Source organism: Sphaeramia orbicularis, chromosome 19 (assembly GCF_902148855.1).
Source record: "Sphaeramia orbicularis chromosome 19, fSphaOr1.1, whole genome shotgun sequence".
Taxonomy (NCBI): domain Eukaryota; kingdom Metazoa; phylum Chordata; class Actinopteri; order Kurtiformes; family Apogonidae; genus Sphaeramia; species Sphaeramia orbicularis.
The window spans coordinates 46,159,137-46,185,130 of NC_043975.1; the positions used below are offsets into that span (position 1 = coordinate 46,159,137).

General features: G+C 40.0%; 1 protein-coding gene across 6 annotated transcripts in view; it reads left to right on the top strand.

The window, feature by feature from the left end:
* The window catches only part of atp6v0a1b (ATPase H+ transporting V0 subunit a1b), a 62,693-nt gene that overhangs the window by 26,074 nt on the left and 10,625 nt on the right, over positions 1-25,994 (top strand). For 3 of the 6 annotated variants that reach the window (XM_030121564.1, XM_030121566.1, XM_030121567.1), the window contains exons 14-21: positions 1,868-1,955; positions 5,659-5,777; positions 5,920-6,136; positions 7,295-7,402; positions 9,393-9,593; positions 12,671-12,688; positions 22,457-22,574; positions 23,714-23,885. In XM_030121564.1, coding sequence (XP_029977424.1) covers positions 1,868-1,955; positions 5,659-5,777; positions 5,920-6,136; positions 7,295-7,402; positions 9,393-9,593; positions 12,671-12,688; positions 22,457-22,574; positions 23,714-23,885 — 1,041 coding nt within the window. The remainder of the gene's footprint in view (positions 1-1,867; positions 1,956-5,658; positions 5,778-5,919; positions 6,137-7,294; positions 7,403-9,392; positions 9,594-12,670; positions 12,689-22,456; positions 22,575-23,713; positions 23,886-25,994) is intronic. The other 3 variants (XM_030121569.1, XM_030121568.1, XM_030121570.1) reach the window with 3 other exon arrangements.

The window sequence follows — 25,994 nt, forward strand, 5'->3', positions numbered from 1 at the left end:
CAGTAAATATATGTTTCTTTGCTTCTAAAATTAAACGCATGATGTCCAGCTGAGTGGACAGTTTTGTAACTCCAAGAAAAATAAGTTCTTAAAAAAGTTTTAATTGCATTGTTGTTTTTCATGCTTAACGGAGAATAAAAACACTCAGGAAAAAATCTTGATTAAAGTACTTATAATTCATGCATGAAATGGCTAAAATTACAGTTGTCTTAATACATTTCAGGCTATTCAAATTTTTAGTGAAAAGATAGTTTGTAAATGTAAAACTTTTCATGTAATTTTTTTTTTTTTTTTTACACTACAACAAAGAGAAGCAGCTGGAGTTGTCGTTATTTATAGGTTATTGTGATAGTATTGCACTGGTCCGACCCACTTGAGATCGATTTGGATTGAATGTGGAACCTGAACTAAAATGACTAAAGTGTCATTTTTGTAGCTCACAAATTGATCCCACGAGCTGCATTGGACCCACTGATGGGCCGGTTTTGTTTGACACCTGTGCTCTAAAACATAGAGAAAAGTTTGGAGTTGTCATTATTTCTAGGCTGTGTTATTATTTTACTGGTCTGGCCTGGTTAAGATCATATTGGGCTGTACCTGGAACCTGAAATAGAAGGAGTTTGACGTCTTTGCTCTGGGGTTACAGCCTTGAAAGCTCCAGTTGACAGACTGTAGAGCTGGGGCGTTAAACTCATTTTAGTTCAGGGGCCATATTTAGCCCAATTTGATCTCAAGGTGGCCAGACTAGTAAAATAATGACTTAATAACCTATAAATAATGACAAATCCAAGTTTTTCTTTTTGTTTTAGTAAAAAAAAAAACCCAATTAAATTATGAAAATATTTACATTTTTCAAAAAAAGATGTGAATAACCTGTAAAAACTGAAATTTGATTTGAAAAATTAGTGCAATTTTAAAAATAATATGCCTCGACTTATTATTTGTACATGTACATTACACACAATGTAACATACACATTTGGTAACAGGCATAATATTGTTAAAATTTTGGAGTTTGGAACTAAAATTTGATCAATGTCTACAATACTACATCTTTTATTAACACAACTACAGATCACAGTGGATCCATAAATGCACAAAACATTTAGAAACAGGCAGAATATTGTTAAAATTACACATTTTGGGTTGTTCATGTTTGTTTTTATTTATGTACTTATTTGCATTTTATTGGGAAAGAATAGTTTTGTAAATGTAAATATTTTCACAGTGTAGTGTTATTTTTTTCACTTTATTTTTTTTCTACATAATTTTTCACATAGAAAATTTGTAGTTGTCATTATTTATGGGTTATTGTGTTGTTATTTTTACATGACAGCACATTTGTTTGTATGTGAAACCTGAACCAAAATGATTTTGACAACCTTGACTGTTCAGGTTCATTTTTGCACTTCCATCCTGCGGGCCGGAATGGAACCTTTGGCGGGCCAGATTTGGCCCCCAGGCCACATGTTTGACACCTGTGCTGAAGAGAATTCTGCCAATCACAGGTCAATCAAAGGGGTGATTGACAGGTGTAATGACCAACAGCTTTACCTTTACAGAAATCATGACAGCGTGAACAGTGTCATATTATCCATATTTGTTTTCAGTCTGTCTTTGGGTTTGAGGGTGGGAGTGGTTCTACTGTCAAAGTCTGGTGTTTTTTACACCATGTTTCTGCCTCGTGAAGCTTTAGTAAAACTCGTGGTTGATGCAAAGAGGATATACTATTTAATTCATTCATTCACTGCTGTTAATTGTTCAGCATTTTATTTCATATGTATGACAGGATAAGGCATGCATTGTCAATAATTCCTGTTTATTACGATGTTTCCTTTGTCTTAAATGTGGCCCCTGATGTGTTGTAGGAAAGAAATTGGTGAGAATGCAGTTCTGCAGCTGGACCCAGCCGTTCCTGGAGTCTTCAATGGGCCTTATCCACTTGGAATTGACCCGGTAAAACTTACATACTGTGATAGTTTGAGTTTGCAGCTTTAATTTATTACCTCCGCCAAGGAGGTTATGTTTTTGCCAGGGTTTGTTTGTTTGTTTGTCTGTTTGTTTGTTTGTCTGTCCGTTAGTGTGCAACATAACTCAAAAAGTTATGGACAGATTTGGATGAAATTTTCAGGGTTTGTTGGAAATGGGATAAGGAAGAAATGATTAAATTTTGGTGGTGATCGGGGGTGGGGGGGCCCACGGGGGGGGCCACTGATCAGCCTTGGCGGAGGTCTGCGCTCTCCGAGTGCTTCTAGTTTATTTTGTATTTATTTATTTATTTTTTTTAAGGGGTGCCAGCCAGGTGTCTCTCCTGGCATTTAAGATGTAAAGTCAGTTTGTCAGTTTTATTCAGTCGTTTGTATAGGCTTTAGTTTTTGTTTTTGGTTAGTTTAAGCCTAAACTAGAAGCACTCGGAGAGTGCAGACCTCCGCCAAGGCTGATCAGTGGCCCCCCCCGTGGGCCCCCCCACCCCTGATCACCACCAAAATTTAATCATTTCTTCCTTATCCCATTTCCAACAAACCCTGAAAATTTCATCCAAATCTGTCCATAACTTTTTGAGTTATGTTGCACACTAACGATCAGTGGCCCCCCCCCGTGGGTCCCCCCCCACCCCCGATCACCACCAAAATTTAATCATTTCTTCCTTATCCCATTTCCAACAAACCCTGAAAATTTCATCCAAATCTGTCCATAACTTTTTGAGTTATGTTGCACACTAACGGACAGACAAACAAACAAACAAACAAACAAACAAACAAACCCTGGCAAAAACATAACCTCCTTGGCGGAGGTAATTAAACAAACACCCTACACATTAAATGACAAGAAAAGAATTCACACATTTAAACCAACTCAAATTCAAAATCATGCATTGAACTTAATGCACCAAAACACACAAATTCAAACACACAGTTTCCCCCCCAAAGTCCAAACTCAAAAAAATCCACCAGCCAAGCAAAATCAAACACAAAATTTCCACTTTAGTTTTATATCAGTCTTTTAGAAGAAAAGGGAAAATTCCGCTCCGGGTTTTCCACAGTCTCTTAGAAAAATGAAGAAAGAAGAACAAAAATAATTCAGTTCATCTCAGTTCATTTGTAAATAAAAAACACACAAACGTACAGTTCCATTTTTGGGGGCTTGAGAAAAAACAAAAATATTTTACTCATGCCCTGTCCTCATGGTTCTGTCATTTAGTCAGTCCAGGCCAGTCAGTCTAGGATCCAGTCCGGGTTATAGCTGCTGGTGGTCTGGGATGAGAGGATGACTGGCTTATGATGCAGAGGAGTGAGTGGATGAGATGAACCAGCGGGAGAATGGAATGGAGATGAATGCGATATGGGCGAGTGAGCTAGCGAACTGGACGTAGTAACGGGGTTAACGGCCGTACTGTGTTGTGTCTATGAGCGGTGGCTCTGACGCTTCTACATTCTCCGTGCTGTGCCATCTCTGCCGACTGTGGAATGCAGATGTGGGGGGTATTTAAAAACTGCGGCCAACTGCGGGTGAATGGGATGAGTGATGTGGTGACGATGTCCAGGGTGTATACGGCAGCTACCAGGCAGGTTACAGGGGAGGTGTGTGTGTATTTGGTGAAACTTAACCAAGTTGTCACAATACAGCAAAATGTAGCATGGCATCTGAAAAAAAGGATGGCGACTCTTCACATGTTTTTCTTTAAAAAAAAACTTTTCTTAGTCAATAAATTCCCTGAACAGTCAGTGATGTATTAATTAATCTGAACTAGGGATGGGAATCGAGAACCGGTTCTTTTTGAGAACCGGATCCCAGTAGCTTGATTCCTTGGAATCAATTGCCTGCCTGCTTAATGATTCTGCTTATCGATTCCAACTTCGTTGCGCATGCGCAATGACGTCACACATACGCTGCATTGTTTTTGTCAGAACATAGCCAACATGGTGTTGAGGCAGAAACGGTTTAAAAGACGACACCAGGTCCACTGGAACACTTGCAAAGCTTCCATTTCTTCAAAAGGGTGGAACCCCTCCAATATGTTCAAACATTTGTCCACAGCATGTGATTCATTTACAGGAATGTCATGTATTTGATTCGCTACTTAGTGACACTTGTAAATGTAGCGGCAGAGTGAACGCTGGGCCCAGTTCTGGTTCCATGCAGGCAACAAACGTCGTACCCCCTCAAATACAAGTTTCCAAAGGTAGGGGAAAGGAAATGAGGTGCACAACAACGGGAGACGAGCTGAGCCGAATCGAACTGGTTCCACGTAGTGCACATGCGGCAATAGAGGAATTAGTAAAGTGTCTTAAGTTTCACTTTCATTGTACGCCGCTGCCGCAGCCCACCCCAGCCTGGCGTCATCAGTTCTTATTATTTGTACATACTGTATATATTATATTTTCTGTGCAGAGATGGAAATATAAAAGACAGTTAATGCAAACACACCCGTTTGTACTCTTTTATTCCTTCACTCAATGAGAATCAATAAGAGAATCGATAAGGAATCGGATCGATAAGCAAAATCGATAATGGAATCGGAATCGTTAAATTCTCATCGATTCCCATCCCTAATCTGAACACAGTGTCAAGTGTCACTAAACTGTTCCTAAACAGTTCCATTAGTGGTAGGAAAGAACCCTTTAGACCAGTGTTTTTCAACGTTGGGGTCAAGACCCCACATTCCAGGGGTCACCTGGAATTCAAAGGGGGCCGCCTGAAATTTTTAGTAACTGATAAAAATAAAAATAAAAACTTACTAATAAAAAATATGCAGTGAGTTGACAGAAACAATAACAATCCATAAAAGACAAACTGTGAATCTGAAACTGCAGCACTGTGGTTCTGTTTATCTGTCAAATGTTCATTGTGGTCAGTTTCAGATGCTGCAGCTCTTTCATAATTCATAGTTTGAGTTCTTGTTTGTTCAGTATTAATTGTCAGCCTTGTAAATCACAGCTGGACTGACTGTACATATCCTGACCAAGGAAAGTAAAGTTCTTCCTTTGTGCAGTAATCTACACCTGGCTTTACTGCCTCCGTCCAGAATAATATACATTATATAGACTAAATGTCCTCTAAAATTAATGTTTATTTGCAACATAGTATAGCAAACTATTACAAGATCAAAAACAAATTAATTTTCGCAAAAAAAACCCAAAAAACAACAGTCTTTGTTTTGAATGTCTGGGGTCACCGGAAATTTGTGATGTTAAAATGGGGTCAGGAGACAAAAAAGGTTGGAAACCACTGCTTCAGACCCAGACTTACAGAGACCTGCAGATGTGTGATGTTATGGTCTGACAGGGTCATCATTCAGATCCAGTGGTCTGCTGTGATTTACAGTCCTACATTCAGTCAAATGTTATTAAGATCAGTGACTTCAGACTGTTGGATTTGAACTGTGTGAGATTCATAACAGAAACTTTTCATTGGGTATATTTAGTATTTGTCACTGTAATAAATATAAAATACCAGCATAGTAAAGACAGTTTCATTGTCAAAACTGAAAAGCAGATGCTTACCTGTAGATGTACTCTGGACACAATTTGGATTAAAACACAGAAGTCACTGAATCAGGGTTGAAGCAAGTATACTTTACAGATACAAATGAATATAGTTCAAATCTGAACCTTACCCTTTAGTCTTTTCCTTGTCAATGTGTATGTGATTTTTGCAGATATGGAACCTGGCTACCAACAAGCTGACCTTCCTCAACTCCTTCAAAATGAAGATGTCTGTGATCCTGGGTGTTATCCACATGCTCTTTGGAGTCACTCTCAGCCTCTTCAACCACCTGTAAGAGTTAACCCTTCAGGAGTTCACGACTTTTCCTTCCTTGACTTGAATATTCTGTATATATGTGAAAAAGTAGGTGAGTCAAAGGAAGTTGGTTTGAACATGTTTCGTTGGTTGTTGTCTGTCCTTTACTGTTGTGCAGGTACTTCAAGAAGCCCCTGAACATCTTCCTGGGCTTCATCCCAGAGATTGTCTTCATGTCATCTCTGTTTGGATATCTGGTGTTGTTGGTGTTCTATAAGTGGACGGCGTACGATGCTTTCACCTCCAAGGATGCACCCAGCCTCCTCATCCACTTCATCAACATGTGTCTGTTTAACTACAACGACCCGAGCAACAAGCCCCTCTACAGGGGACAGGTGCCCACCCCCCAACACTAACCCTAACCCTAAACCCTCTGCAGAGGACAGGTGCCCACCCCCAACCCTAACCCTAAACCCTCTACAGGGGACAGGTGCCCACCCCCCAACACTAACCCTAACCCTAAACCCTCTGCAGAGGACAGGTGCCCACCCCCAACCCTAACCCTAAACCCTCTACAGGGGACAGGTGCCCACCCCCCAACACTAACCCTAACCCTAACCCTAACCCTAACCCCAACCCCTCTACAGGGGACAGGTGCCCACCCCCCAACCCTAACCCTAACCCCTCTACAGGGGACAGGTGCCCACCCCCCAACACTAACCCTAACCCCAACCCCTCTACAGGGGACAGGTGCCCACCCCCCAACACTAACCCTAACCCTAACCCCAACCCCTCTACAGGGGACGGGTGCCCACCCCCCAACACTAACCCTAACCCTAACCCCAACCCCTCTACAGGGGACGGGTGCCCACCCCCCAACACTAAACCTAACCCTAACCCCTCTACAGGAGACAGGTGCACACCCCCCAACACTAAACCTAACCCTAACCCCTCTACAGGAGACAGATGCCCACCCCCCCAACCCCAACCCCAACCCTAACCACTCTACAGGGGACAGGTGCCATCACCCTAACCCCCCCGCCCAGGTCAGCTGAGCTCCAGTGGTACAGCAGCTGTACAGGAGCTGTCAGGGATTTGATGAATTAAAATGTTACGACAGTAGAATTCTCTCTTTCTGACATCACTCTGCTACTGTAGCACAGATTTTTCACATCTGAATTTTTACCGGGTAGTAGTTGAGGGTAATGCTCTCACCATAAAACTTTAAAGAAGAAGAAAAATAAGAAATCTGTTATTCTAGGATGTGTTTCGTTTGGAGAGACACAAAAATACTGTATATGAGAATAAAACTAAATCTACAAGACAAAATCTGAAGTCATAGATTTGGTGGAAGAAAAAGATCAAATTTCTTCTTTATTATTAGAAAGTTATAAAGTCACAAGAAAAACAAAGACATTCTCATAGATAAAATTAGTAACTGCACATTATTTGAAGCGAAGACACTAGTGAACCTGAACAGATTTGTACTGAGGACCTGAGCAGCTTCCTGCTCCACGTGGTCAATGCTAACCTCTGTCTGTTTGAATCTGTAGATGGGGATCCAGGTTTTGTTGGTGCTCATTGCCCTTGCATGTGTACCCTGTATGCTGATTGTGAAAACTATGGTGCTTCGGCGTCAGCACCTGTGGAAAAAGCACCTGGTATGTCAATCTGAGCCCATCTACCTTACTGCTGCCTCTGATGTATATCCTGTATAACCTTTGCTGTTTTTTTTTCATTCCTCTTTTGCCATTCATTTCAATGTACATTGTATTATGTAATGTGGTTGGTTGTGTTGCCATGAAAAATGCTTAAAGCACACCTTGGAAACACTGCAGTATTTTAATGGGACATTGGCTGGAAATATTGGGGCACACTTACACCTAATGCTTTTTATAGTGAAGGTTTTTGTTTCCAAAATGTCAAACATCCCACCATTGTGTAGCAGCATTTTACCATTTGATCAAATACAGCAAGGTAGACTTTTCCCAGACCTGACAGACCAGACCAATGGTGGATTTACCTACTGGTGCCCCTGGGGCCGCGCCCCCCCAGTTTGAAAATCTGCAGGAAAGATTAGTGTTTTGAACCAGGAATCAAACCCCGGTCTTCCGCACTGCAGTCCAAAGCATTACTTATTGAGCTACACACTAATTGTACAATCAGTTTATTTATTCTCTGATTGTCATGGGGGGGGGTTGACTGCGCAAGCGCCATTTATAACTAGTGTTTTTTATGGTAAAGGGAGTTAAATCTGAACTAGACTAAAAAATATAATCATGAAGAGACAACTGTCTATATTTATATTTGGGTCTACATGAAAAACAAACAGGCAGCCACAGAAGGTATGGAATGTAATTCATGTAATTACTGCATTTACTGGCTGTCGGACGTTTGTCAGCATCGTGTGAATCGTTAGTGTTTTGATGGTCTAGTATTCTACTAGGGGTGTGTATTGGCAAGAATCTGGCGATATGATACAAATCACAATACTAGGATCATGATACGATATATCGCGATATATCACGATATATCACGATATATCACGATACTGTTAAAAAGGCAGTTTTTTTGTGTTTTTGTTTCTTTTTTAAAGATTATTCCTGGAAGAATGGAATTACACCAGAAATATGCACGAATACTAAACACATTTTTATTTGATCACAACAGAATCCAATGTTATATCACAGAGTTTTCCTGTGTTAAAACTTAAATTATGTTTTATAGATACTACAGTTTAAGATCCTGTTCAAATGTTCATATTCTGTTAGTTCAGAACTAACATCCTAATATTTTTTTTGCACAATCCCAACAAAGGAACTACCATTATTTAATAAAAGAGTGTTAAATAATAATAAATAAAATATAAACAAGAAAGAAAAACAAAAAAACTCAAATTAACCTCTACAATATCTGCATTTGAATAAATACCTAAAAATATCGATACAGTACTTTTTAATATCAATACAGTATTGTAAAATGGAATATTGCAATATATTGCAGAATTGATATTTTCTTACACCCCTACATTCTACAGCACACACATTTTCTTGTATGAGCTACCAGTAGGCCTACTACCAAGTCGAACAAACTGATGCTACTTCTACAGCTAAACCTCAGGGTTAATTCAAATTAAAGTGTGTATAGTGTACTGAAATATGACCATAATGCATAGTATGTTCTGCAAACAAAACAAGCAGGAACAGGACAATATATCACATATGTATGTATACCCCCCCCCCCCTTCCATTTTTTCTGGATCTGTCACTACAGAAAGACCTGATCTGAAAATGTAAATTCTTAATAGACAATAATGAAAATACTGAACTAATGCATAGTTGAAGTATGAAGTATAATGGTCCTTGTGTCCTCCTGCTCAGGTGGTGTTTACGTGGAATAACTCAGTCACTCTGACCTTCATCTATAAGTTATTGGCCATTTCTTTATTGTTAACCACCAAGATAACAATCTCCAGACACAGATTATGCAATCTAAAATAATACTCAGATCAATGGATATGACTCATTTTGGAATGAAAACCTTCAGTCTGTGTACTGTGTGCCACATTAAGAAAAATGTAAGTAAATAAAAAAGCATGTGACCTAAGGCGTGTTTTAAGCTAGACACAGCTCTTGTGGCTTTTGTATCTAGTCCCAGAAGAGGGAAGAAACCCCTGCAGAGAATCTAGAGCAGTATTTAGAGCAAACAGACGTTTCCTCATCATGCACCGGACTCACCCAACAGGGCACGGCCAAGTTTGGAGGAGTCCGAGTGGGCAACGGGCCCACGGAGGATGAGGCTGGCATCATGGACCACGACCAGCTGTCCCAACATTCAGAGGAGGGGGATGAGGTGGGTCTGACACACAGGGTCCTGGTTCAGAGGAGGGGGATGAGGTGGGTCTGACATAGAGGGTCCTGGTTCAGAGGAGGGGGATGAGGTGGGTCTGACACACAGGGTTAAGTTTTTTACTAACCCTAACCCAAAAGGACAGGGCAGGGCTGGGATGGACCCTAACCCAAAAGGACAGGGCAGGGCTGGGCTGCACCCTAACCCTAGAGGATGGAATCACATATTGCATAGTTGTAATGACTCTTCTAAGGGTATGATGTTCCATATTTGCAGGACCTATCAGCAGGGATGGGACTTTAACCCTAACCAATGGGAACAGCGCCCCCATATGGACTGAATGATACAGAAAAGGGAAGCATTCAGGTTTATTTGATCAATGGAAGCCTCCATATGTCTGAACGAGGGATATCCTGATCCGATCGAAAGATCAGTATCAGCATTTTTTAGAAGATCAGGTTGGATATAATCATGAGATCGGGCTGGTCCGGGCCCAGTTCTGGGGGAGGGGGGGGGGGGGGGGGGTGAACGATGACAAACATACCTGCCCCCTCAAATTAAAGTGTCCGAAGGTAGGGAATAAGTAGGGAAGCTTAGAGGAACGAGTAAAGCATCTATAAGTTTCACTTTCTCATCCCGTAGTGATGCGCAAGTCAATTTTTTTTTTTTTCAACCTGGTGGGCTTCTGTGGAGTTATTTGATCCGACCCAACCCACCCCGCAAATAAACTGACATTCTTTTGACCCGACCCGCCAGTAATCCAGTGATCCGTGCATCACTAACGTACGGTGCAGAACACACCCACATATAATCCCTGGATATAATACCTGTCCATAGACCAGCTACAGCAGTGGCAAACATATGGCCCATGGGCCAAAACCGGCCTATCAAAGGTTCTAATTTGTCCCACAGTATGAATTTGGAAAGTGCAAAAGTGATACTAAAGTTGTTAGGAGTCAAAGATGTCATAGTTGTTTTAGTTCAGGTTCCACATTCAGCCCAACAAAATAATTGTATAATAACCTATAGATAATGACTCAAAATTGAAATCAAGATTTCATTGTAAAAAGTCAGTATGGGATTGGTATCAGATTGGTATCAGCAAAACTAATCCTGAAAAAAAAATCCAATCTGAAGCAAAAAAAATCCAGATTGGGACGTCACTAGTCTGAACAGAGTTGTATGTCATCATTCAAAGTACTTTTACTGGCCTTGGAACTTCAACATGATCTGATTGGAACTCAAATGTAGATTGACTGGATAAGGTCAGATCCAGTTTGGATGAGGTCCGGTCCAGTTTGGATAAGGTCCGGTCCAGTTTGGAAGAGGTCCGGTCCAGTTTGGGCCGTATCTTGTGTATTTGTTGTATATGCAGGTGTTTGTTTTTTGCCATAGTGGGTTAGGGTTAGGGTCACTGGCCTCAGCCTAGGTTCCCTCTGGACCTGTCTGACATTTATCTCACAGGGTTAGGGGTGGGTTAGGGTCCCTAACCCATAGTCCGGCTTGGACCCTTTGGTGGCCGTTTTTTTTTTACATTTTAAATTTCACAAGTTTCGTAAAAAAAACCTTTAAAAATGGCTCTGGAGCGCCCCCTAAAGACCATTACTTTGGGCAACATGCTTTGATCAGAATGAAATTTGGTACACATAAGTATCTCAATGAGATCTACAAAAAAGCCCATGCACCAACGACGCCAGACCAACAGGAAGTTTGCCATTTTGAATTTTGTGGCCATTTTTGGTGATTCGCTGACTTTCCCTTTCATCAAACTCCTCCTGGGATTTGACTCAATAGACTTTAAACTTGGTCAGTTAAGTCTTAAGAGGTTGTAGATGGGACACATTCAGGGCGGGGCAGCAAATTTTGATGTCTCGCCATGAAAAATTAAACTGTTATAACACTTTAATAATATTTTTGTCCTATCAGCACCAAACTTGACATGGTTGATAATAATCCTGCCTTGAATGAAATGACATAACAACACTGAATCTGACTCATAGCACCACCTAGTGGTAACAGGAAATTACCTCTTTTAACATTTTGATGTACTATTCCTAACAGGTTGAACATATCCGACTGAAATTCTTTCAGACAAGCCTTAAAAAGTTGATGATACTATGTGTAAAACTTGGTGACCTTATGTGATATGATGTCATCATGGCGGCACCACGAGTTCTAATGTTTCACTATAAACAAACAAACTGTTATAACTCAGCAGTGCTTGTCCAATCCGCATCAAATTTCACATGTAGAAGAAGAGTCCCACCCTCAACACAACAGAATAGGTGTGGCACATGAACGAGTGAAAATCACTCAGTAGCGCCCCCTAAAGACCCCTGCTTCTGGCTGCTTTCACCAATCTGCACCAAATTTGATACACATCTGTATCTCACCAAAATCTACAAAGAAGTCCGTTGGGTCCATGACATCAGATCAACAGGAAGTCCACCATTTTGAATTTTGCTGCCGTTTTTGGCCATTTCCTCACAGTGTATTCTGTTGAACTCCTTGTAGGGATTTAACTCAATGGACCTCAAACTTGGTCAGTTAAGTCTTAAGAGGTTGTAGATGACAAGTTGCATACAGATTTGGGTAGGTGACCTTCAACGTGTTCAGGGCGGGGCGGTGAATTTTGATGTCTTGTCATGAAAAATGAAACTTATAACTTAGTCATTTTTCATCCAATCACAACCAAACTTTACATGTTTGATAATAGTCCCGCCTTAAATGAAATGACATAACAATATTGAATCTGACTGATAGCGCCACCTATTGGTCAGTATTGCAACATCCTCAGTCACGTCAGACCTCCAGACCCCTGTATTTCCGTGGTTGTGAAACCCCTCGACCATGACCCACCCTGAGTCGCATGGGTGCATGAGAGCCCATCATAACTGTTTGCCCTTACTAGTTCTTCTTGTTTCGTTCTTTTGTTATCTTTCAAAATCTCACATTGTACTCAATTGCTGTTCCTGAAACAATACTAACAAAAAGTAGAACTACTCCTGAAACATCTGCTTAGTGTTACTCATTTGTTCCTCTGTTCTGCCACTAACCTTTGACCTTTGCTTACTTTCAAGCATGCAGAGGAGGAGCCGGTAAGAACATGGGTTTGGTCTTTTGTCAGCATGTCTGGAAGCTCTTCTCCTGTCTTGTGTCTGTGTTTCTGTTTCTAATCTGTGTAAATCTTCTGTCCTCCTTCACTATGAATCTCTCTACCAGGCATGACCGTGTGTGTATAAAAGTATATGTTGTGTTTTGATTTGGTTGGGGTTTTTTTATTGATTTTTTTATTTTTATTTTAAGGGTACATACAGAGAAAACCTGTAAACTGATGGACTCTTATAGCCATTACATTTCAGTAATATCAAGTGGACATATTGAGATGAATTCATATACAAGAAAGGACAGAAAAATAGAAATGAAGTAGACATCAATAATTGGAAAGTGATGATTGTATTGATATAAGAGTCACACTAGGTTTTACCTGTTACATTACACAAGGGATTCAAAAACAATATATAATAAAGAAAACACAAAATGATTTCCCAGACTACATAATAAAGACTGCATCTCAGGATTTATTGTCCATAAACCATTATTTGAAACTTTCTCTAGTACCAACAACAGAATTATGTACAACACAGAACAGGGAGGGATGGTATTATTAAAGAAGTTACCTATATAAAGTCTGATCTTCAGGAACCTATGAAAAAACCCACCTAGACCATAAGTTGGAGTCGTATGAATATGTGAGTCTCTCCATTTTGTATATCTGGTAGGCTATGTCTATCCAATCATCTATTAATGGAGCTTGGGGTCTTAGCCATTTACAAGTTATGGCTTTTGTACATGCAGCTAATAGGATCGACATGAGCTTTTTATCTTTAGCATGGTCCCCTGTGTTATTGGTGCTGTAATGTTTTTGTTTGGTGGGTGATAAAGAAACAAGCTCCAAGAAAGTTGTAGAAAAGTTGTAGTTTTCCACTGTATGTGACGAACAGTGTACCACTCATCCTAAGAACAAATGCCACCACCCTCCATCTCCCATTTCTTCTAATATAAAATGACTTCTGATTTTCTATTTGAGAAACATTTGTATATCTTATATATTATTTTGGTGTTGCATTCAGATTTATAAGCAGATATAAATAGTTTTTTTTATCATGTCCTCCTGTAGGTGTACATCTTTTTAAGTACTTCAGAATAGTGGTGCATTTGGAGAAATCTGTACAAATTCTGGTGTTCCAGACTGTTTTCTTCCTGCATGGTCTGGAAAGTCTTCAATGACCCCTTGTGTATCTGAGTGTAATAAGCACAAATGCCATTTTTTGCTCACTTGCTCAGTCTTTATCATTCAGATTTGGGGGGGGAATCACTGTCAAAGGAACACCACTTCAATAATTTTGCAGTTGTCTCTGTGTTGCATAACATCTGAGTATGCTTCCAGATCTTCAAAGATAAGTTAATAATTGGATTTGTTCTGTCCAGGAGGTGCTTGATTAGTACATCATATAATACTAATGCTTGGATTGGGATCCTAGACATAGCCAATTCAAGTTCCTTCCACCAGGCAAAGTACCCAAGATTCCACCAGCGTATAAGAGGTTGTAGTCGGACTGCGTATTAGTACTAATAAATATGGAAGGCTCATTCCCCCATATTCCTTTTTGAGCTGTAGAGTTCTATATTTAATCCTTGGCTTCCTGCCGTTCTATATATACTTAGATATGAGTTTATCCCACTCAAAAAAATTGTTGGTTTGTCACCTCCACAGGCAATGTCTGAAAGAGGTACAGTATCCTTGGAAGGATATTAATTTTAACAGATTCAACCCTTGATCTTAAATTTAAGAAACAAATAATTTCCCATCTTCTGCCATTTGCCTTTATTTTTGAGTTCAAGGGCCCAAGATTTATGCTAAACAAATCTGTTAAGTCTTTGGGTAATTTTATTGAGTCACCATCCCATTTTAGGTGATATTTTTGAATAAATGTTTTTGTTGGATTCATAATTGAATGCAAGGATCTGTGTTTTTGATTAGTTAAGGTTGTAGCCAGACATTGGGCCATATTCCTCCATATAATCCATCAATCTGAGTAAAGATTGTATGGGCTGTTCTAAGAAAACTAAGACATCGTCTGCAAAAAGTGCAATCTTTTGTTTCCCTCCTGTAGTTGAAATTCCTCTAATATTAGGGCCTTGGTGAATCCAGTGACTTTGAGGCTCAATAAATATGGCAAACCAGCGAGGGGGGACTCCACTTCCCATGAGCACTAGCACCTACTGTTGGAAGGGCATAACTCTGGCCAAAGCGTGCATTTGTTTTGAAGCTAATGACTGAAGAGCGGATCCTCTTTACAACTCTGCATTTCTTTTTTCAAGACACCAGCTTGCAGGGTGCAAAGTGATGTTTGAATCCAGACAACAAGCAAACTTCATAAAGTCCGTTTGTACCATAGTTTAGTAACTGGTGAAACTGAAAATGAAACTTAAATTTGGACGTCTCACTCCTGGCTTCTATGTCTCTCTTTTACTTCGGTAACTTTACTTCTCACTTACATCCACCGGGCCCATGAATTTGTCATGTCAACCCCCCCCCCCCTTGCAGTGACCCAGAGTTTAGTGCCCAGAAGGTGAGCAGACTACCGGTTTAGTGTTACACACAGACCGGTGTTCTAAGACGTGCCCCAATAACATAAATGTGCTCTAGCTTTTCCACAAAACATTCAAGCAGTTTCAGAAATGACTTCAGTCATTCAACATCTTCATCATTGTTCATTAGCGTACAGTGAAAAGGAAACTAAAGACGCTTTACTAATTCCTCCATTGCCACAACCGGTTCGACTCTGCTCGTCTCCTGTTGTTGTGCACCTCATTTCCTTTCCCCTGCCTTCGGAAACTTGTATTTGAGGGGGTATGACGTTTGTTGCTGGAAGCGGAACTGGGCCCGGATGACAGCCTGGTGTTCACTCTGCCGCTAGATTCACAAGCGCCAAATGTTTGAACATAGGAGGGATTCCACCCTTTAGAAGAAATGGAAGCTTTGCAAGTGTTACAAGTGGACCTGGTGTCGTCTGTTTGGACCTGGTGTCGTCTGTTTGGACCTGATGTAGTCTGTTTGGATGTGGTGTCATCTGTTTGGACCTGGTGTCGTCTTTTTAGAGGGTTTCTGCCTCAACGCCATGCTGGCTACGTTCTGACCAAAACAATGCAGCGTATGCATGACGTCATTGTGCATGCGCAACGAAGGCGGAATTGATAAGCAGAATCATTAAACAGGCAGGCAAATGATTCCAAGAAGTTGAGCTACTGGGATCCGGTTCTCAAAAAGAACTGTTTCTCGATTCCCATCCCTAGTCAGGGTTAATTCTAACCAGCTGCAAAAAAAATGGAATGGAACTAGTTCAGCATCTTGAGCTAATTTGTTGAAAAAACAGGCCCTACCCTATGGAGTGGTTTCATATAAGACACCCAACAGACCCATGAATAGAAAATACTGCCATCTGTTGACAACATTTGACATGTGACTGTGATAAAGGAATGGTACCATGAGTCTACTGGTTGGTTTTCAAGGACGCTGATCCCTTATACCACCTTATGGCAGAGGCTATACGTATCTTTCTGGCTTGTTGACATTGTTTTGACCTGGTCGGTGTGTCTCATAGTCATGTGACTACCCAAACACAGCCTGATGGACAGTTTACAGGTATAGATAATAAGACAAGTACACGCCCCCAGAGAACAGGTGATCAGTACTGAACAGTGGGTCTTATGAGTCCTAGTTGTAATCAGAACAGAACCAACATCTAAACCAGGGGTCTCAGACTCATTTTCTTTCATGGGCCACATTCAGTCCGATTTAATCTCAAGTGGGCCGAGCCAGTAAAATAATAGGATAATAACCTATAAATAATGACTACTCCAAATTTTTGTCTGTATTTAAGTGCAAAAAAACCCAAAACATTAAATTATGAAAATACTTACTTTTAAATACTATTCAAACAAAAAAGATGTGAATAACCTGAAAAAACTGAAATTTCTTAAGAAAAATTTGTGTAATTTTAACACTATTATCCCTCAATTTATCATTTCTACATGTGCATTATGGATCGGATCTACAAAGACACTAAACACTGAGTAACAGACAGAAATTAGTTCAAATTGTGCTTAATTTTCTTTAGACATTTCAGGTTGTTCACATTTTATTGTTACAGGATAGTTTGTAAATGTAAATATTTTCATAATTTAATGTTATTTTTTGCACTAAAACAAAGACAAAAATTTTAATTTGTCATTATTTATAGGCATAATGTAATTTTTTTTTTTCTTTTTTACATCAAACCTAGAAGAAAATATGAAGTCATTATTTTTTGCAGTTTATTCTGCTGTAATTATTTTACTGTAGATTAGTGGTTTCCAACCTTTTTTGGCTCATGACCCCATTTTAACATCACAAATTTCTGGCGACCCCAGACATTCAAAACAGAGACTTTTTTTTTGCTAAAATTAATTTGTTTTTGATCATGAAATAGTTTGCTATAATATGTTGCAAATAAACATTAGTTTTACACGACATTTAGGCTATATAATGTAAATTTTTATTAGTAAGTTTTAATTTCTTAAAAATTTTTTATCAATTACTAGAAATTTCAGGCGATCCCATTTGAATTCCAGGTGACCCTACATGGGGTCCAGACCCTATGGTTAAAAAACACCACATTAACTGCTCCCAGTTCCCTTTTTATGTTGTTTGGTGCAGTCTGTTCTTTCTCTAACTGATAAAGTCTTGCACCACAAACATCTGTAACCAGTGTTCAAGGGATTAAACTGAAATGAGGAGGAAAGAGGGTCTTATTTAGAGGCTCACCTGGGGTGTATATCCACCAGTAGCACCAAAGTTTGCAGTGAAATAACCGATACTTTTACAGTGAAACCTTGCCACTTGCGGTTTTTTTTTTTGTCTTTTTTTTTTTTATCAATTACTAGAAATTTCAGGCGACCCCATTTGAATTCCAGGCGACCCCACGTGGGGTCCCGACCCCAAGGTGGAAAAACACTGCTGTAGATCATATTGGTCTGTATGTGGAACCTGAACTAAAATTAATTCAACTGCCTTGACAGTGGAAGTTTTGTACTTTGCAAATTCATCCCAGGGGCCGGATTGGAACCTTTGGCGGGACGCGTTTAGGCCCCGGGACGCATGTTTGAGACCCCTGATCTAAACCATAATCAAAGAAACACACGTCTAATGCCGCGTTTCCACTACATGGAACCGGCTCGACTCAGCTCGGCTCAACTCAACTCAGGTAACAGGTCCTATTCCTGGAGACCGTTTCCATTACAGGATACTACTGACTTTACAGTACCTGGACGTCATAGCGATGCGGCGCGTTACTTCCGTGTCGTCTGCTCAGAGTTGCTGATAAATGTCCAGCTCGTCCAGCTCATGCTGAATTTTTATGTCTGAACCTCCTTAACAAACCATGGTGTAGTTTTGTGGGCTGTCATCATGTGGATTAACCTACCACTGTATTTACTGTCAACTTCCGCATCTGTTTTTGTAAAATGGCGGGTCACAGAGACGACTCTCTGACCAATCAGCGGTCTGCAGTGTTAACACATCACGTTTTAATATCTGGTCCCCAGTCCTGGGACCTCGGCGGAGGTGATACCAAAAAACTAATACGAGGTACCAGATTCCAGGTCCTTTTTCATAATGGAAACACTAAAAGGCCGAGTCGAGTCGAGTTGATACCACGTAGTGGAAACGCAGCATAAAGCTCATGTTCGTCAGCTTTTCTGTCATTTTACCTCTTTTGTGTCAGTGACAGTCATTTGGGAATGCTCCGCTCTCTCTGGAATGTTGTGAATCCAGTTCAATTGCATGTTTCTTCTCAGTTTGAATGTTTGCTGTCACAGTTCTTATCGCTTTATTTCGACTTATATTATGGCATGTGAGCTGGTGTTATTTTCATTAGCCACTTGTGTCTGAGACTCTTTGAATGAGAACAATAACTGCTGCTTCCATGAACTCTGTTCCACGGGTACAAGAACAAAAGAGAAGCATGGAAAGAGGAAACTGGGCCAGCGCCGAGCCAAACCCAACAAAAGCAACACCGAGGAATCCATTCTCATGTTTTCCCCTCCCAGCCCATTCCACGCAGGAAAGGCTAGTGTTGCTCCAGGATGGAGAGAACTGTTGTCTTTACAATAAACAAACAAGGCCTGTGATCCTGTGGAGGAAACCAGAAAGAGCAGCAGAAAGGCAGTGATCAGAGCCCGAGCTCAGGCTGGGGTCAAAGGTCAACACACACGCTCAGTTGTATACCAGCCCAGGTTCCAGTCTAGGACATTTCCACAGTCCGTCAGCTCATACCACATACCTGTTATGATTGGCCACAGAGTAAAAGCACAGAACCAGAACCAGAATCAGAACCAGAGACAGATTCAGAATCAGAACCAGAGCCAGAGACAGATTCAGACCCAGAGCCAGATTCAGATTCAGAATCAGAATCAGAATCAGAACCAGAGCCAGAATCAGAACCAGAGACAGATTCAGACCCAGAGCCAGATTCAGATTCAGAATCAGAATCAGAACCAGAGCCAGAATCAGAACCAGAGACAGATTCAGACCCAGAGCCAGAATCAGAACAAGATTCAGAACCAGATTCAGAACCAAAGTCAGATTCAGAACCAAAGCCAGAATCAGACCCAGAACCAGATTCAGAACCAGAATCAGAACCAGAATCAGAATACTTTATTAATCCCAGGGGAAATGATTGTGTTACAGTTGTTTCATTCAACTAGAAGAAAAAGTAGAGGGAAAGAAAAGATCAAGGACCTAAAATGTTGGATTGTTTGTTTGTTTGTTGATCAGCTGATCAGACTAATCCAATAATCTGTTGTTATTTTTAAACTAATCTTAAGGGGAAAAAAATCCAAAATAGCATTTTGTTAATTCAAAACAACAAACTATGATTTTCTATGGGTTGGTCTTTTCTTCTAAAAGTAAAACACAACACTGGAGTGAACCCCCCCCCCCCCCTTCACCTCAGCTTTAAAGAAAGAACTGAACTGAACAACAGTAATGACGTCAACAAGGGCCACGACAACAGCTGTTGGAATGTAGCACATGTGTGTGACCTGCAACCACAACAGTGTATGTGTGTGTGTGACCTGCAACCACAACAGTGTATGTGTGTGTGTGACCTGCAACCACAACAGTGTGTGTGTGTGTGTGTGTGTGTGACCTGCAACCACAACAGTGTATGTGTGTGTGTGACCTGCAACCACAACAGTGTGTGTGTGTGTGTGTGTGTGTGTGTGTGTGACCTGCAACTACAACAGTGTGTGTGCGTGTGTGACCTGCAACCATAACAGTGTGTGTGTGTGTGTGTGTGTGTGTGACCTGCAACTACAACAGTGTGTGTGCGTGTGTGTGTGTGACCTGCAACTACAACAGTGTGTGTGTGTGTGTGTGTGTGACCTGCAACCACAACAGTGTGTGTGCGTGTGTGTGTGTGACCTGCAACCACAACAGTGTGTGTGCGTGTGTGTGTGTGACCTGCAACCACAACAGTGTGTGTGCGCATGTGTGTGACCTGCAACCACAACAGTGTGTGTGCGTGTGTGTGTGTGACCTGCAACCACAACAGTGTGTGTGCGTGTGTGTGTGACCTGCAACCACAACAGTGTGTGTGCGTGTGTGTGACCTGCAACCACAACAGTGTGTGTGTGTGTGTGTGTGACCTGCAACCACAACAGTGTGTGTGCGTGTGTGTGTGTGACCTGCAACCACAACAGTGTGTGTGCATGTGTGTGTGTGTGTGTGTGTGTGTGACCTGCAACCACAACAGTGTGTGTGCGTGTGTGTGACCTGCAACCACAACAGTGTGTGTGCGTGTGTGTGTGTGACCTGCAACCACAGCAGTGTGTGTCCGTGTGTGTGACCTGCAGCCACAACAGTGTGTGTGTGTGTGTGATCTACAACTACAACAGTGCATGTGTGTGACCTGCAACCACAACAGTGTGTGTGCGTGTGTGTGACCTGCAACCACAACAGTGCGTGTGTGTGTGTGACCTGCAACCACAGCAGTGTGTGTCCGTGTGTGTGACCTGCAACCACAACAGTGTGTGTGTGTGTGTGTGTGTGACCTGCAACCACAACTGTGTGTGTGTGTGTGTGTGACCTGCAACCACAACAGTGTGTATGTATGACCTGCAACCACAACAATGTGTGTGTGTGTGACTTGCAACCACAACAGTGTGTGTGTGTGTGTGTGTACTCTGAATACGACAACAGCGTGTGTGTGTATTCTGAATATGACAACATTGTGTGTGTGTATTCTGAATTCGACAACAGTGTGTGTGTGTATTCTGAATATGACAACATTGTGTGTGTGTATTCTGAATTTGACAACAGTGTGTGTGTGTATTCTGAATATGACAACAGCGTGTGTGTGTATTCTGAATACAACAGCGTGTGTGTGTATTCTGAATACGACAACAGTGTGTGTGTGTATTCTGAATATGACAACATTGTGTGTGTGTACTCTGAATTCGACAAGTGTGTGTGTGTATTCTGAATATGACAACATTGTGTGTGTGTATTCTGAATTCGACAACAGTGTGTGTGTGTATTCTGAATACGACAACATTGTGTGTGTGTATTCTGAATTCGACAACAGTGTGTGTGTGTATTCTGAATACGACAACAGTGTGTGTGTGTGTATTCTGAATATAACATTGTGTGTGTGTATTCTGAATTCAACAACAGTGTGTGTGTGTATTCTGAATATGACAAGAGTTTGTGTGTGTGTGTATTCTGAATATGACAACAGTGTGTGTGTATTCTGAATATGACAACAGTTTGTGTGTGTGTGTGTGTATTCTGAATACGACAACAGTGTGTGTGTGTGTATTCTGAATATGACAACAGTGTGTGTGTGTATTCTGAATACAACAACAGTGTGTGTGTGTATTCTGAATACGACAACAGTGTGTGTATTCTGAATATGACAACAGTGTGTGTGTGTATTCTGAATATGACAACAGTGTGTGTGTGTATTCTGAATACGACAACAGTGTGTGTGTGTATTCTGAATACGACAACAGTGTGTGTATTCTGAATATGACAACAGTGTGTGTATTCTGAATACGACAACAGTGTGTGTATTCTGAATACAACAACAGTGTGTGTGTGTATTCTGAATACGACAACAGTGTGTGTGTGTATTCTGAATATGACAACAGTGTGTGTGTGTGTATTCTGAATACGACAACAGCGTGTGTTTATTCTGAATACAACAACAGTGTGTGTGGGTGTGTATTCTGAATACGACAACAGTGTGTGTGTGTGTATTCTGAATATGACAACAGTGTGTGTGTGTATTCTGAATACAACAACAGTGTGTGTGTGTATTCTGAATACGACAACAGTGTGTGTATTCTGAATATGACAACAGTGTGTGTGTGTATTCTGAATATGACAACAGTGTGTGTGTGTATTCTGAATACGACAACAGTGTGTGTGTGTATTCTGAATACGACAACAGTGTGTGTATTCTGAATATGACAACAGTGTGTGTATTCTGAATACGACAACAGTGTGTGTATTCTGAATACAACAACAGTGTGTGTGTGTATTCTGAATACGACAACAGTGTGTGTGTGTATTCTGAATATGACAACAGTGTGTGTGTGTGTATTCTGAATACGACAACAGCGTGTGTTTATTCTGAATACAACAACAGTGTGTGTGGGTGTGTATTCTGAATACGACAACAGTGTGTGTATTCTGAATACGACAACAGTGTGTGTGTGTGTGTGTGTATTCTGAAGGCGTCCCCTTTTGTCGTCCACAGTTTAACTTCGGTGATGTGGCGGTCCATCAGGCCATTCACACCATCGAGTACTGTCTGGGATGCATCTCCAACACGGCGTCGTACCTGCGCCTCTGGGCCCTCAGCCTGGCTCATGCACGTCAGTATCAACCCACTGCACACACACACACACGCACACACACACACACACACATTAATGACAGATAGAGGACAACATTAACAGACATTGGAACTAATGATGTTGTGTCTCTACTGTTGGACAGTCTAAAACCCACCAAATACATGTTTGTCCTCTGTAGGGGAGAAGAGTTTCACAGCTTTACTTTAAAAACAAATTAAAAAGATGTCCACAGCAAAGGATATTCCATAAAAAATGGATCTGAAAACCTGTTGCATCATTTCCAATAAAGACAATAATTTCATGTAAAAAAGCCCAGACTTGTACTTTCCTGGGTCTCAGGAGGACATCATACCAATGAACAGGAGTACAACAGTGATAGTGACTGGTGATATATTATCATTTATTCTCTTTTTCAATAATGTCATATCCTACCTATTCTTTTTTATGGACTGTATGCATTAGTCATATACATTTGGGTTTAGGACAGGGATATCAAACTCATTTTAGTTCAGGGGCCACATATTTACACTGAAACAAAGCATTATTTCACAAAAAATGTCAATAACCTGAACAAATGTGAAGAACCTGAAATGTCTTTAAAAAAGTAAGTGCAATTTTAACAATATTCTGCCTGATACTAAATGTTTTGTGTGTTTGTAGATCCACTGTGATCTGTACGTTATAATGTGCATGTGGAAATGATAAACTGAGGCAGAATATTGTTAAAATTACACTTATTCTTTCAGTTTGTTCATGTTAATCACATTGCTTGAAAGGACAGTTTGTAGACGTAAACATTTTCATTGTTTAATTTACTTTTTTCACTGTAAAACAGGGGTGTCAAACGTGGCCCCCCAAAGGGTCCAGTTTGGCCCCTGGGATATTTTTGCCAAGTGCCAAAATTCCACTGTCTTGAATTGAATTAAGCAAAAGGAAAGGAAGGAGAAAATCTTGAATTTAAGCCAAAAAAAAAAAAACCTTCAATTAAGTAAAAAACATCTTCAATTAAGCCAAAAAAATCTCAGATTTAGCAAAAAAAATCTTCAATTATTCAGTTATTATATTTTAGTCATACAGTTTCTCATTGTCCTCAGTATCTGTGAAGTGGAACCTGTTTGTGTCTGAGTCTGACCGTGCTGTCGTCCTGTTTTGTGCAGAGCTGTCGGAGGTGCTGTGGTCCATGGTCATGCACCTGGGCCTGTCCTCTCGGAGCGGGGGCGGGTTCTTTGGCCTGTCCATCATCTTTGCGGCCTTCGCCACCCTCACTGTTGCCATCCTGCTCGTCATGGAGGGGTTGTCTGCTTTCCTACACGCACTGCGTTTGCACTGGTAAGAAACCCATCAGTGTTTATGTCCACTACTCACACAGAGGAAAGAACAGTCAGAAGAAGAATAAAAATAATACTGGGGAGCCAGTGGAGGTTCTGGACAACTGCTGTGATGTGTTCCTGTTTATGGACTCTCATTAAGACTCTGGCATAGGGATGTAACCATATGAACATTTCATATAACAGTTATTTTGACCCAAATTATCATGGTTATCATTATTATCATGTTATTGTTTAAATTGTGCTCAGAATGTTCAAAAAGTACTAATACACACACTGAAATAATTTAACCAAGTTGTATTTTGAAAAAAGAAAAAAAAAAACAAATAAATTGGCACAATGCACTTTCTGTTAGTAGAAACATTCAAGTATTAACCCTTAGTGGTCTGAGCCTTTTTTGTCCGTTTTTCAGTCCTTTTGATTTTGCCTTTATATACTATATAAACAAATGTTTACTATACCCATGGTATCTTTTTTTTTCAGCACAACTTCATTTATATCATCTGCCTATTATTTTTTCACTTTAACCTACTATAGCAACATAAAAGGCTAGAAAACCAAAAAAAAAAAAAATATATATATATATATATGTCACAGTAGAGATTGAAATCCAGTAGGATTCGTAATCCTACTAGGACAGATAGGAATTTTAGTTTGTCCTAGGACAAACTGAAATCCTACAAGAAATTAGGATCTGAAGATTGGAATTCCAATCTGTCCTAGGAGAATTTGCAATCCTACTAGGACAGATTGAAATTCTATTTGGAAGTGGGATCTGAAGATTGGAATTTCAGTCTGTCCTACGGCAAAAAAATATAAGAATTCTGTCAAGACAATCTCGAATTCTATTAGGAGAATGTCAGATTATATCAAAATGTATGGAAAATAGACTGAATCATTTCACAGCCAAAATTCCAGCTGTAGACTAAGTTCATTGTCACTATTGAGTAGTATGTAGCACCTTTAAGTATTAGAAAAAAACAACTGACAAAACCTCTATAGTATTACTTGTTTGAAATTTTGAAGTTAGTACTATAGAATAAAATCATGGTTTGTAAGAATATTGTTGTTTCTTTTACTTTTAACCCTACCATCTAGACCAGGGGGCAGCAAAATACCAATGCCAACTTTAACATCGTACATTTTCTGAATGGCTTGGCAACAATTAGATAATAATAAAATTGCATGTTGCCATGGCAACGGGTTGTTTACAGGTACGTTTTTCAAATTCTACCGATTTCTGAATAGATCCTAATTTCTTGTAAGATTTCGGTTTGTCCTAGGACAAACTAAAATTTCAATCTGTCCAAGTAGGATTTGTAATCCTACAAGGACAGATAGGAATTGTAGTTTGTCCTAGGACAAACTACAATTCCTATCTGTCCTAGTAAGATTACGAATCCTACTGGATTTCAATGTCTACTGTGACATATATATATATATATATATATATATATATATATATATATATATATATATAAAATCCAATTTGAAAAATGTATATAATTTATTGCATAAATAACACAAAGATGCTTAATGGACCTTTTAAAAGACTTTAAAAGTGAATATTGGTGTTATGAAATCTCAAGGCTTGGACCCAAATGCACAAGACTGACACAGAGCAAATTAGTTTGAGTATTTATTTACTCAAAATTAATTAAGGAACAAAAGTCTCTTCACAACTTTGGAATCAAAAAATAAACACAAAAATCTTCTCAATCGAGGTTTCAAAAAAAAAAAAAAAAAAAAAAAATCAAACAAAAATATCTTCACAAACGTGGTATCAAAAAGGCAACAAAAATATCTTCACATATGTGGCATCAAAAAGGTAACAAAAAGATCTTCTCAAGCGAGGTATCAAAAATACTAACAAAAACGTCTTCACAAATGTGGTATCAAAAATTAACACAAAAATCTTCTCAAATCGAGGTATCTAAAAATCTAACAAAAAGTTCTTCACAGATGTGGAATCAATAAACTTACAAAGCATATCAACACAGCACAGAGGAACAGGAGACGGTCAAGGGAGCTCCTGACTTGACATAGCATGAAAGACGCACTGACAACAGACATGAGGATATATAAAGGGAGGAGGGATAATGAGGTGAAG